This window comes from Cyprinus carpio, chromosome B11 (genome assembly GCF_018340385.1).
Source record: "Cyprinus carpio isolate SPL01 chromosome B11, ASM1834038v1, whole genome shotgun sequence".
Classification (NCBI taxonomy): domain Eukaryota; kingdom Metazoa; phylum Chordata; class Actinopteri; order Cypriniformes; family Cyprinidae; genus Cyprinus; species Cyprinus carpio.
The window spans coordinates 10,328,127-10,342,646 of NC_056607.1; the positions used below are offsets into that span (position 1 = coordinate 10,328,127).

Here is a 14,520-nt window from a genome sequence, read left to right on the forward strand (position 1 = left end):
ACTTGCGTTAGCATTAGCACTGGCATACACATACAAGAACATGTCGCTTTGCCTTTGATGTTGGTGTTCTGGTAGCAGGAAGGGAGGAAGGCCAACAGCTGAAATGCCACTGAGATGAACTATAAAAAAGCATAAACTCTGTAATAGCATGAGCCTTTCCTCGCAATCGGGTCTTGCCACACACGCTGTATCCTTAGGAAGTAGGCACATGCTGTGCCCACCAAGGTTGCTGCACAATATACAGTATTCCTCTTCCTCTTTGAGTATAATGTGGGCTTTTATTTTATTTTATTATTTTTTAAATAATTCATTTTATTTTATATAATTAGTTTCATATAATTTTATTCTTGCCTATACGATGACTGCTGACTCTATAATTGGAAGCTTTATCAGAATCAAGTATGATTTGACTTGACCCTCATGGCATAACATTTCAGTTTTGGTTTATCTCTGTTTGTTTACTCTTTAGAAGATGGAGATACTAGAGATGAAGTACATTGTTTAACATGTCACCGCACGATACAGCATCCTCCACCCATTTTAAGATCTCTCTGGTGAGATTGTCACAACTTTGATTAAAAACGGAGACGAATCATTCTCCTAATGGGAGTTTGGGAGGAGTGTTTAATGATGCTTATAATGGCAACAGTCATAAAGAAAATAGTATGTACACAGCTACTTACCTCACTCTTTCCATGAATTCATCCAGCATAGCCTTGTCACCTTAAATCTACATTTTCTGAATTTTCTTTAATGAGTGTAGCCTGCTCATTAAAGATTTTGATGATTAAAGGATTTCATTGTTTTAAGTTCAAACCCCTCAAGTGTTCATTCATCTGTCGTGGCTTTAAGCATGACCTCAGGTTACTTCAGGAGGACTGATCCAGCATTAAGTTCTATAATATTTATATATTAATTTATAAATATATACACCGACGACCAATTAAAAATATATATATATATATCTCATGCTCACCAAGGCTGCATTTATTTGACCAAAAATACAGTAAAACGAATTATTCATATAAAATAATAAATAAAATAGCTAACTTTCCATAGCGATGTGCAGAGAATGCTGAACTTGAGTCATTTTGGCCTCTCCAGTTCAGAAAAACAAGCTAAACCTGGGCACCCTTTCCCAGATGGCTTAAATGATTTAAACACTTGAACTGAAGCCTGAAAGTGTTTTGATAGGAATTACTTTGTGTATCCTGGGCCAAATTTACAAAAATGCTCAGTTTGTTTTACATTGAGTTGCATTCATGGTTACTTAACAAAGTTGTATAACATTTATACATTCAAACTTATGCATTCAATCTTGACATCCTGATAAAATGATGAAAGAGAGAGAGAGAGAGAGAGAGAGAGAGAGAGATGTATTAATATTAATATTTAGTTATGAACATCACTCACCCAATCAATTTTATAAATATTTTTATAAATAATATATTATAAAGATGTTTTTTGCTTTAAAAACAGGTTTTACTGATATATATGTGGCTGATTTTTCACTTTTTAAACCTTCACCCAGTTCCCTCTGGTTTTCATTCAGACCATCCCATCAGCATCTCCATTCACCCCTATTGGTCAAAATTACTAGCATTTCATTATACTTCTGCCCTTCACTCACTTCATCATTCTTTTGCACTTTAAACAGTCATTTTTATGGTCAACAGTGAGACGACAGAATATTTTTTTTAGTCCTGTGGGCAGAGCATGTGCCCGCAAACCAAACCTGTACCTCCCTTGGACCGAACCCAAACCCTGACGCATAAATGAATCATAACATAACCTTCCTATGATTTACGCATGCATTTGCCTCTGTTTGTCAAGGTTGTTCCATTTGCACTGAATTAAATCAGTGTTTGAACTTGGTCGGATGGGTTTGGTTTTTTCGCACCCCCCAACTCACCCCAGCCCAAGTGTGTTTGTTCCCACAGAACAAGCCAGGATGAGGTCTGGACTGGTCTCAAAAACATTACAGAGAACTGTTGAATTAGCAATGCAGCAGAGAGCTCTGGTTTGTGGTTTTATTCAGTTAAGGTGTATTTAATAAAGGTATTTTTAAACATTGATTCTGTGTGGTGGAGGATGAAAGTGTAGTTTTACATTTGAATCTGTGAGTGAGCGAAATGGCACACACACACTCGGAGATGGCTCTATTCCAGCGCTCTCGAGAGCGTGGTCTGTTTGTGCTGGTCTTTGGACAGCGGATTCAACCTCTTCCTTCCAAATATAATGGGTAAAAAGTGTAAGGAAACTAGTGAAGGAAAGGGAGAGGGAGACCCTTCTTCGGTTTCCAATTATTTGGTACAATTGTCAGTCAAAGTACAAGCTCTTAAAATGTATTCTTCAGTTATTAAATACAGATGGTATTGTGTTTAATCTTTTGGGCTGGCGGCCAAAACCTGGTTGATCCTCACATGATTCTTTGTGTCCTTGATTAAAATATATGTATTAGTGTGCTGAATTGTTAGTAATTTTGACTGATTTTGGTGAAAAGAGATACTTATAGGATACTCTGAATGAAAACCTGAGGACACCAGGTCAACGTTTTAGAGAAAAATCCGACAGAGAGTTTTAATGCAAAATGTGAAAAAGAAAACAATAATAATGACTTTATTCAACTATTCATGACCCTGGCGCCATTTGGGAGCGCATCCACTGTTTACATACGTTGTTTACGTTCAGTGGATACGCTCCAAAATGGCGCTAGGGTGACGCGGAGGAGACAAATTGTTGAATAAAGTCATTATTTTTGTTTTCTTTCACACACAAAAAGTATTCTCGTACCTTCGTAAAATTACGATTGAACCACTGAAGTCACATGGATTATTTTACCGATGTCCTTGGTACGTTTCTGGACCTTGATCGTGTAAGGACTCTTGCTGTCTATGAGAGGGTCAGAGAGCTCTCGGATTTCATCTAAAATATCTTTATTTGTGTTCTGAAGATGAACAGAGGTCTTAAGGGTTTGGAACGACATGAGGGTGAGTAATTAATGACAGAATTGTAATTTTTGGGTGAACTAACCCTTTAAGTACATTATATACAAATGACAAACAGCTGAAACATTCTTTCTCCTCTTTCTTGAAGGTCCAACACATTTTATGTCCTTGCCCTGTATAAAGGACTTCGGTGATGGTGACTCATAATATTTCATTCTGCCAAAGCAGAACGGCCTCAATAAAACTTCACTTCTTATTTTGAAAGTTGACAAAGAGTTTGACTGTCCACGACTCTCATATAAAACCTGTTTTCACAGCTGCAGAAAGAAAATGAGACAAGAAAAATCTGAACTTTGGGAAAGGTGTATAAACTCTGCTTTGAGTTATTTGGAGCAGAGTGTTTGAGCGGAGATGAAGACCTGTGAATGCTCAAGGTGAGAGGCAGAGGAGAGAACTTTTCTCATATATATGCTAATGAGAGAGACGGGACATCAGCTCTACCGCTGGCTTGTCAGGAAGCTTTTTTTTATGTCATATCTTGTCACAGCATAAGGTACCTATTGAGGCTGTGAGATTACTACATGTTCTCTCATTAATTCAACCATTTAATCTGTCGTTATGTTTGAGGGTGTGTTGTGTGTGTGCTGTACGTATGGAAAAGTTCTAGAGTGTGTGTCCATCACTGAAGAATACTTACACTGTAGTTTGCTTTGATTCTGCTCCATACAGAATTTTGAGGCTCAAACCCCCAGTTCCCACAGGGTGCTGTGGCATTCAGAATTGAGTTGGAAAAAGCTTTTAAATTCCTGGGTTTAAATTGAATTTGAATTAAGGTAGCAAACAGAATGCAGAATTAGAACTAAGATATGGAAAAAAGATTATGAAAATGTTGAAGATGTAAAATAATCAGGCTAATTTTGAACAGTCTTTGTATGTTCATTTTCAAGTTTGCAAACCTTTGAAATCTGAAGCTTTTAGATTCCCTAGAGAAAACCCCTGAGAGCGGTGTTTATTTCCAAACGCTAATAGCGCTAATGCCTCCTGAGTGATTCAGATGGCTGATGTGACACGTCTTCTTTGATTGGGTACAAATAGAGGCCTATTCAACAGAACCTCTTAGGTACTGAGACACTTTAACCTCCACAAATTGAGAAAGAGCACAGGATGGTTTCCAAATCTCCATGCACCTGAGGGAAACCAGTACAGGAGTCTAATCAGGACCATTAGAGACGAGACGGGCCAGACCAAATGGTGCAAGGAACAAACACTGCTTTTTACAGTACGTTGGTGAAGGGGGCATGAGGTTGTATCAGGCTGGACAGAAATAGTGATCTTTTGTCTGTTTTTGAAAGAGCACTGGAGGACGTCTTCAGAGTGAGAGGAGAAAATGAGGCTGTTTGCCCCAAAGGTACGTTTCTTCAAAGATTTCCGTATAAATGTTTCAGTGCCAGCAGTCAGCTGAGGATCTTTGAGCTGAGCACCAAATATAACAAAAAACTCAGGTCACACTTTATTTTAAGGTCCAATGTCAGCTAATGACAAACCACTAACTATGAATTTAGCCTCAATAAACTCCTAATTTGCCTTTTAATTTTTTTCAGTAAGGTAGTTGTTAAGTTTAGGTATTGGGTAGGATTAGAGATGTAGAATATGGTCATGCAGAATATGTGCTTTATAAGTACTAATAAACAGCCAATATGTTAATAATAGGGATTCTAATAAACAACTAGTCAATAGTGAGAATTGATCTCTAAACTAAAGTGTTAACAAAACTCACCACAAAAGGTGTCCATACAACTTCTGTGCTATTTTTTAGTCTTTTATAAATCTTCTGAAGCGATACAGCCTCTTAAGAGATTTTTCTTTTTCAAAAATATATATCTTACCGACCCCAAACTTTTAAATGATATTGTATCATGAGTCATATGGACTATTTTCTTGGTTATTTTAGAATACTTTTTGAATATTTCTTAAAAATATTTAATAAAGCTAATTCTTTTAAATAATTCCTAATTTAAAATAATTATTAATTCATTTTTAAATTTAGAATATTGTAAAGTAAATGTAGAATAATTATTTACAGTATTAATGAACGAATGTTTAGTTTAAAAAACATCCACAAAATCAAGGTTTTGCCAGATGTCCTATGGGGACATTTTTCAGCTACACTTACATAGATATCCTATTAACACAAAAGCACAGAGCTAAAGGGCCCACAGTTTCCTACACACATGTCCGCTGTGGGAAAGGTGTCGGGTTATTGACCCCTGAGGTAATCACAGTGTGAACACTTGTGACTAAAGTGCCTGCACCCTTCATTATCACTCACAGTTCACAGATACACACAGGTACAATAACACCTGAAGCCTCAGGGCTTTACTGCACCACAGGAACGCAGGCCTATTATTTCTGTGAGCTCGTCATGACATCCCACTGAAACTTTCAACTAATATTTCTGCAGCCGAATTAGGGGTCGACCCCTCGAGGGCAGATTTGATGTCAATACAGCAAAACGGATAAAAGACAATAGCATGGTAGAAACAAGTTCACGGGCTCACTCAGACTCCACATCCAGTCTTGACATCTGAAATGCCTTTTATCTTCACATAAAGGAAAGGGTGAAGGCTTCTGAGACAGTTGTGAAGACCTGCCTCCTCCAGAAGCCCCTCTCTACCCCACGCTGAAAAGATAAGTTGTCGAAGTTGTCAGAGTTCGCCTGGAGGGAGACAAAGTCAGGCTGCTTTCATTTACAGACATCTTCCATTTGACCTCTGCCAAGTCGTCTTTGAAAACAGTTTTATTGCAGGTCGGCGCGAGACAGGAGGGAGGGGTGAATGCTTCGGTGGTGCTGAAAAGGACAGATTCCCCTTCATTCTCCGATTCTGTCCATTCAACCTCTTCAGCCCGAGCCCAGTCTCACCGTCAGGCTGCATTGTGACTATAATGGGAATTTTGCGGCGAATGTAGATTAAATAGGAGGCTAATAAAGAATGTGAGTGACAGAAGTGCAGCAACGCGGAGCCTGGAATTAACTTTTTCAATCTTTTTTGACAATAGCGAATGACTTTTCATTAGTCGAAGGTTTTCAAATAACTTCATGATGTGAGAGACAAAGATGTCTGTAAACTGACTGCTACAGAACACTTCAATCATGTTGATGTCCCACTTTTTTTCTGACCATCCTATAGATTCTGCTGAGCAAGAAGGAAGTGGTTCTATTTAAAGAGTTTGCAGAACTATGGAAAATGTACTACTTGTCTGTTGAGTTTGTAGCCATCTTATATGTAGAAAATGTTACACTAATATATAGCTTTGATCTCAGGAATAAATAACATTTTAAAATATATTCAAATAGAAAGCAGTTATTTTAAATAGTAAAATGTATTTTGGATCAAATAAATGCAGGCTTGGTGAGCAGAACAGAATTCTTTAAAAAACTTTAGAAATCGTACCATTCAAAAACTTTGCCTGGTAGTGTATGTCTGTATGTATATATTTTCTATTTTTTTGTAACAAAAAAATTGTTTTCTTTTGAACTTATATTAATCAACGAATCCAGTGAAAATATATCATAGCTTCCACAAAAATATTAAGCAGCCCAACTGTTTTCAACATTGATAATAATAAGAAATGTTTTCAAGCAGCCTATTAGAGTGAAGGGTCATGTGACACTGAAAAGTAATGACTGTTAAAAAGGACATTTTAAATATATTCAAATAGAAAAGTTATTTTAAATTGTAATTGCATGCTTAAGCAGAAGAAAAAAGGATAGAAAAGATACATATCCTGATTTCTCCCAGAGGTTTTCCCAAGCATTCCACGTGGGTTCAGCACTCTCTATATCAAGCAGTCTGAATGCTATATAGTGGCACCATGTTGCTATCACCTTAACTGAGGGAGACACACACACACACACACACACACACACACACACACACACACACACACAGTTATTTTGAACAGATGAATGTCGTTAAGTTATGTCACTGCATCAAGGAGATTGAAACTCATTCCTGTCTTTAAAAGACTATGAGAAAGAAAACAAGTTGCATGCTAATATTGTCTGTAAATCGTGCGCAGGTACTTTTTCAAGCATCGGTATGCCTTTTATCTAAAATCCTCTGTCATGTATTAACACGCGAAGCATTTACTCCCTAATACAAGAATGTGTTTCTGCTTACAGGCTGAGCTGAAGGGACCTGAATGTGTGTGTGGTGTGCAAACGGTCGTGGATAAATTAAACCTGAGGCTCTCTAACTGTAATTGCATTGCTTATTTTGCGTTTCAAAGCAAATATATGTTTGAAAAAAGCAGCAGAACTGGATGCGATTATTCCAGTGTCAACAAAATTGGACTTTTCAAAGTTCAGTTGCAGTCCTTGAAGGGATATTGCTGGAGTTAAAAATCTCAATTGCACAATGCTCTCATGTTCTGACCTGTAAACAAATAAAATGTACATATCTATAGATAGTTGAATAGAAACACAATGTATTACAATAAATATATTTATATAGAGAGAGACTGGCTGCTAGCTGTTACATTCTTTATGCCGGAGAATAGGCTATTTCTCTGGGTTTTATTTTTGAAAGTTCTGTATTGACACATACCTTAATGTCTTGACTTCAAAAGGCTATTGAATATTTCCACCACTATTTGCCAAGAAAAAAAAAGAAGAAGATATTTTTGGGTAAGTTATAGGATAAATTTTCACAAACAAACAAACAATAAATAAATAAATAAATAAATACAAACAAATCAAATGGCCTAATATTTTTCACAACATTTTGAAGAAAAGGTGAAAACAAACAAAATGAAACAATAAATAAATGAAACATGGCCAGAAAATATTGTGATAAAATAAATATCTAAATAATACAGACATGTACACATGCGCACACACACACACAAACGATGATAACTTGCCCCAGGCTTATTATTATATTACAAATATATTCCTGTCTTTAGGACACAATTCAGCCTTTAGTTAACTCTTGTTTAAATGTTTACTAGTGTGGTTTTATTGTGTTATTCAACAGCAAATATGCAAAATACCACATTTTTTCTCATCTAAGTGGGTTATGAACTAGATATATAAGCTACACCTAGCCTACACAATTACACTATATTGTTACAAAAAAAAAAAACTGCACAAATATTGCGTTCCTCACAGTAATTGCACATATGTAAGCTCTAATGAATTTTTACTGAGTTTACTCCACCTAATGAAACATGAAGGTAATCGCATTCACAGTGTTCCCCAGAGGTCCGCTTGGCATACACTACACTGCGTTGAAGATGATCACAGCAGCTCGTACTGAAGGGGGCGGAGCTCCAAGGTAAACTCCCCACCCAATGGGCGTGTCGTATGCAAATGAGGGACAATGCATCCACCTGCCAAGCTGTTTGGACAGCATTTGAGACGATCGAAGGAGGGCGGGCAGAAGTGCGCTCGTGTTTGGAGATATTCAGACGGACAGCCAGGGCGCTGAAGCAGTTCACGGAGTTGTCAGGTGGCTTTACGCTTCTTTAAGGCTTCTTAGCTCGATATCAAACGGGATTTTACAAAACCTGTATCAGATGAACACTTTAATAGAGGAGAAGCAGTGCACCGCGCTCAGGTGTTCAGAGAGATAAAGACTGTACCTCACTATACCTGCGGGACCTGGGCATACGAACATAAACCAGAACTCACAGACATTTACTGGATTCACTCTTTGAGTTGAGCTCAAAGTTCCTTCTGGACAGTTAGAGTAAGAAGGTAAACACTGAATTGCACGCCTTTCAATTTATTAACACTATTTTAGTATTATTTTAATACTCATTGTATTATTAATATTGTTGTTATAAGCCAAAAAACGTTAATATTTGAAAGATTTTTAAATGCCATTTTTTTTCCAACTCAGTTGGCTGTGCAATGGATCCTTCAAGCTCCTATTATAATTATTTCCCTATATAACATTCAGTGTTGGCAGAAATATTTTTCTCTCCATTTTTAAAATGTAATTTATGGGTGTAATTGTTGTTGGCTGTATATGGGTTTTTGGCAACATATCACAATTTTAGTTTAAAATGTGCATATAGGTATGATGAAAAGCGTATTTTTTGCCTTCACAAGTTAGTGGTTAAATAATGTCAAAGTGATTTTTAAAAGTACAGATATTCCACATAGTACTTGAGTGTAATATGGTCCAAAACACTGCATGTATGGAATAAGTATAGCAGTAAAGTCACACCACAGGACTCAAAAACTGCTTAACATTTCATGTTATTGTTGATTAGATTAATCCTAACTTATTCTCTTAACTTGCATTACCCACAACAGCTCATAATATTCCAGTATGCACACTAAATAACCTTATAATTATTTGTATTATAACTTATTTCTACTCTCCACTGCGAGACCTAGCTGCTTTACTTCCCACAACTCCTTTCTTGCTGTTTCCCAGTGGTTTTTCTGTCACAAGTTAACCATACACTGAGCTATCCGAGCACTCCTGTATATATAACAGCACAATAGGCAGTTAAGAGAGTCAAAGTAATTTATTTTCATTGCTCTGCTGGGTGGCAGGAAAAAGAAACAATATACAATGTCTCCAGGGGCCACAGTGCATATCTTTACAAGCAACAATTTCACAAACTAACAATAAACAAACACAACACATGTAGATATGGGCTGTACAGATTGATACTGTAGTGCCAAATAGGATAAGAACTTGTAGAAAGAACTGCATAAAAAATAAGTGAGACCAGTCAACCTGTTGATCAGTTAGAAGACTTTATGAATGTTGACAACTTGCACTTCCAGTAAATTTACAAGCCAAATTCGATTTTGTTGAGTTATGAGTCACTGAAGAGCACATTCTATTCATTTTGTTTTATTCATTTGCTTAATTTAATGTGAAGCTATTATTTTAATTTCATCATTTTGGAATTTATTCACTAACAGTTAATATGTGTTAATGTAGTAGCTGAGGAATTATTTTATTACAGTTAAAAGTCTTTAAAAGTTGATAAAGTTCCCCTTAAGTGGGAGTAAAGTTTTAAACATTAATAAAATAATTAGATTTGAATGCAACAGCCTGAATGTTTCTTGCTATCCCATAATTTTTCACATAATATTTTGACTGTCTCATAAAAAATGCCCTAAAAAACTAAATTTTGGGGATTATGTATTGATCCATTCTTTCAGTGTTTTTGTTAGACTGTACTGTATCCATAATTGCTTGCCTCGGACTGTGTCTGTGTACACTTGTGTTCATATAACTGTTGTTTAATTTCACTGGCTTGTGTGAGGTAAAGAGGCAGAGAATTTAGATAAACAGCCGGACAGTTAACAAATTGCCTGCAAATAGCTGAGGTTTAAACAGCTGCTTCCACTCATAAACGCTCTGCGACCAGGCAGCATTTTTTTGGACTGATCGTCTTCCACTAGCACTACTTGTCTGTTTTTTGAGATGTTTGCTCCTCCTTGAAAATAAAATGAAAATATATTGTCCATACAGCTGTGATCATGTGGCCTTAGGAACGGTATAATTGGTTGAGATATATCTGCACCGATTCACGTTTTTAGGATTATGTGTCACGCCACCACTGATCAACATGAGTGCAGCCCCTCTATGGGTGGCAGCCTTGTTCCTGTCCATCTGAAAGAGATGGACTATGTGCAGCAGTGGGGTTTGTCAACATACTCTCATGGGGAATATCTTTTTGCTGTATGTTTCAAACAAATGTAACCAAACCCATATTTTTTTGGTGAAATGTTTACTGCGGAGGGCCCCTTAGCTTCCCTTATTAAAGCAGGGAGCCCAGAGGTAAAACATTTGTAACCTTAAAGTATCTGGAATTCATATGAATTTTCCCTTTTCATTGAATATTTTCCTTCTCAATCTATTGGTCTTCATTTGATGGTATTGCAATAAAAAAATGTACACAAATATTTCTTTAAAAATAGTGTGCCATTGTAGCTTAAGGTGAGAAGCAGTGAGTTTTGTGAATAAGCCGCAAACAATAATGGACCTAATTCACATAGAAAGGAGGCGTGTTTATGTTTTGAAAAATGAGAGTAACTTAATTTGGATACAACGTAGTGCTTACAGTTTTTGCACTGAAATACGGCATGCATAAGTGTGCCAAATGTCAAATTCACCCCGTAATGAGTAACCCAAAGAAACAAACTTTTTAACTTTGGAAAGCAGTAAGTGACCATATTATTTACAATATGTGTTTTTTCTTCCCAGTGACCTCTGCAGTTGTGTCTTTCTGACTTCAACGGATGCACCATGCTGTTGGACAGTCGATGGTCTGCCCAGGTTCTCCTGGCTCTGTCAGTCCTGATACTGGGTTCGGACAGCGAACCTCAGAATGCACCTCGGGTCTTCTTGTCCTTCAAAGGTAAGAGAACATTTCTGATTGGCTTTCTCTTGATGTGCTCCTGGTTTTCTTTCCATTTGTGTGGCCTGTGGTTTTGGGGAACCGTGTGAACTTTCTGGAATATACTTTTCTCACGTGCTACCTTCTGGTTTTCATGACTGAATTTGATGAGTGGATAAATGTTCTAGGTTCGACAGGAAATTCACTGCGTAGACGTATTCTCCGGTCTAACCACACGCCGAATGAGTGAAAACCGTCCGTGCGTTTCTAATGGCTTTCCCATCAAACTTCTTAGATTTGTCTCATCCAGCTGCGTCCACTTTCATTCGGTGTGGAGTAATTAAAAACACAAACAAGAGTTGAAGAAACAATCGTTTCAAAACTTAAACACAGTTCAGAGAAATTTACAGAAAACCAAACATGCCTTTTCAATTATTTCAGTAGTGTGTTTTTAAGCACATTTCTGAAATAATTGATAGCAGATGCAAAACAGGAGATGTGAGATGTAAGTGATGAAATAATGGCAGATGAGTCTACTGTTTTAGCACAGGGCTTGAACGCTCTCACAGATTCATGCTTATTCATACAAAGGAATTTACAGTCTCATTAAATGAAAGAACAAGATTGAGCCAATCAGTTCCATTCTGATCTGAAGAACAAGTAATGTACACTCTTAAAAATAATTTTTTTTTACTAGCATCTTTAGTTCCATGATGAACCTTTAACATCCATGAAAGCTTTTCATTCTGCAAAAGGTTCTTTACAGTGAAAAAGGGTTCTTTAAAGAACTGTTCATTGAGTCTAAAATGGTTCTTCTATGGCATCGCTGCAGTAACCACCTTTTTGGAATCCTTTTACTTTTTAACCAAATGGTCCATAGAGTGAAGCTTATACAATGAAAAATGGTTCTTGCTGAACCTAATGTGCTGTAAAAACCACCATTAAAAAATATATTTTTAAGAGTTCAATTGGCCAGGCTGCACCTGGAGGTTTAAAAAGCATAAAGTTAAATTGTCAAGATCCGCTACGCTCATCAATATCCCCCAGGTCTACACAGCCGGAGATCCATCCTGCGATTAGCTGTTTGAGAGAAGGGACCAAGCAATTCCCCTGTTTGCCAAACGCCAGACCAGAATGCACTGGTAGACTTAATTATAAAAGCCGGGCGGCACAGTTCATTATTCAAGGCTTTTTTCTGCTTTAATCAAGATGGATTTAACACTCCACTGAGTGTGTTTGTAGATCCAGTTGTTTTTGAAGGATTTCAAATATTGCTTTCTTGGGAATCGCTTTACATCATGAAGCGGTGCAGTGCTAGAACCCCATCCCTTTACATTACCCACATTCTTTGATTAGCTCCATGATGTCAAATTGTTCGTTTAATATATTGGGACCAGCAGGATGTAATGTGGTTATGGTTGAAAAGGTCATGAATTTGCCATTTTGTTTGTTCTTCTAGGAAAAAAGCTGAATGGTTGCTTACTGGCTTGCCCTGTCAAGCAGGGCGCAGCAGTATTTGGATTCTGCAGTTGCAGAGCTCTCGAGCCAAACTCCCATTTAGCGCTTTTAATTGGTTTTGGAGAGTGACTGCAAACCTCATCATAAGACAGCACCTGCCGTCCACACCAAACTGCAGGCCTACTGTTTTCAGGCCCAAAACGCCTCACAGCACGCACAGGAATTTGCTAATTATTGTCAAACCCACACCCATTTTAAGACTTATAAACCTCCATTCTTATTTGAGTTCGGTCCATGTGCGTTATATGATCACTGAAGCGTTTCTCTAAAACTTTCCTTGAATAGCCTAGTTCTCAAAGCTTTGAAGATCTAAAAACCAACCCTTCTGTGTTTAAGTTAGCTGTGTCAATACGTAAACCACTCTTAGATATGTTATCAGTTTTCTCTTTTACAGTGCTATTATTATCAGGAACTCCATGAAAGAAGTATACCAAGCCAAATTGAACAAGTTGAGGCTCATAAAACTAAAACGTACGACTGTCTTAGATGCCTCAAATCGATTTTCTCTGTCAACCCACCTTCAAGGTCAGGAGTTGCGACCCCCACTCGCACAAAAGCAGCTCACTTTTCTAGTAAAGCAGTTCCACCCCACTTGGAGAGTAAATCAAAAACATCTTGATTGTTCTTTGAGCTTTGCAACTTCCTTCCCTTTTGTGATGAACTTCATCAAGGTCGTTTCCCTCCGGGAAAATCTCCCATGATGCCAACGGTGAGTGGTTTTTAAACCAGTGGCAGATGTGGTACCTTTTCCATATCAGTTTTAGTAGAAACCCAATCTTGTTTGGTCTGGTGTAGAAATGGATTGTCTTGGTAAAGGGAATGACACTGATTCACTGATGATCAATCAAACCTTTGACTGCACCCAGATGTCATATTGTATGCATTTGAGCCAACAGGGGGTTATCGATCACAATCACAGCTCATTTAATGCAAATCAATGCTGTTTGAATGTGTGATTTTAATTCTACCACTCGTCCCCACCGTTGAAAGGTGACCCAGCATGCACAATTGATTTAGAGCCGTAGGAGTCTGTGTCGCCAGCCTCCCTCCAGGGGGTTCTGACCCCCTTTGACTACACACACACATACGGACACACACACCCCACTGGGTATTTAGACTAGAGTTGGCTTAACTTGTCCCCCTCATGCTGAACTGATGTCAGGATTGCTGCTTTTCTAAAAGTGTCCTGCACTGATTAGAGTAAGTTAACATGGCTTTGGATAAGTGTAAACGGATGACGCACCTGAAAGTTTTTGTGCTTGGAGGAGAATTCATAGGCCTTGAGCTTGTTGCTGTTGTGATGCAAGCTCAAAGTTGACTTCAAAGATTTTAATGACATGAACGTAAAATATGCTGCCTGTTCCGGTTTGGCTCAGGGGAATATTATTGTGACCCTCCTTGGATCTGCTTATGCTATGCATCATACTGATTCATTTTAAAGCAGCCAATTTTAAGCAAATTAGACGTGGAGCTACCTATTTACAGATACAGGAGAGTCATTTGATCATTGTTTTTGCGTCCTGTTTTATTTGAATAGAGGATATTTTTTCTACACTGATCTGAGAACCTTTACATTTAATGGAGTTGCTTGATATTGTGACAAAGGTACCAATACTTTTGAAAGAATGTATACTTTAGATTGCTTTGTTTTGAAAACCTGGTTTATTTGTACTTGATATCGAAT

The 14,520-nt window shown here is 37.5% G+C and overlaps 1 protein-coding gene across 2 annotated transcripts in view; it reads left to right on the plus strand.

The window, feature by feature from the left end:
- The first annotated feature begins 8,342 nt into the window (after positions 1 to 8,342).
- The window catches only part of LOC109098322 (semaphorin-3F-like), a 61,118-nt gene continuing 54,940 nt past the window's right edge, over positions 8,343 to 14,520 (plus strand). For both annotated transcript variants that reach the window (XM_042733874.1, XM_042733875.1), the window contains exons 1-2: positions 8,343 to 8,706; positions 11,186 to 11,339. In XM_042733874.1, the coding sequence (XP_042589808.1) occupies positions 11,228 to 11,339 (112 nt within the window). In that variant the 5' untranslated portion in view covers positions 8,343 to 8,706; positions 11,186 to 11,227. The remainder of the gene's footprint in view (positions 8,707 to 11,185; positions 11,340 to 14,520) is intronic.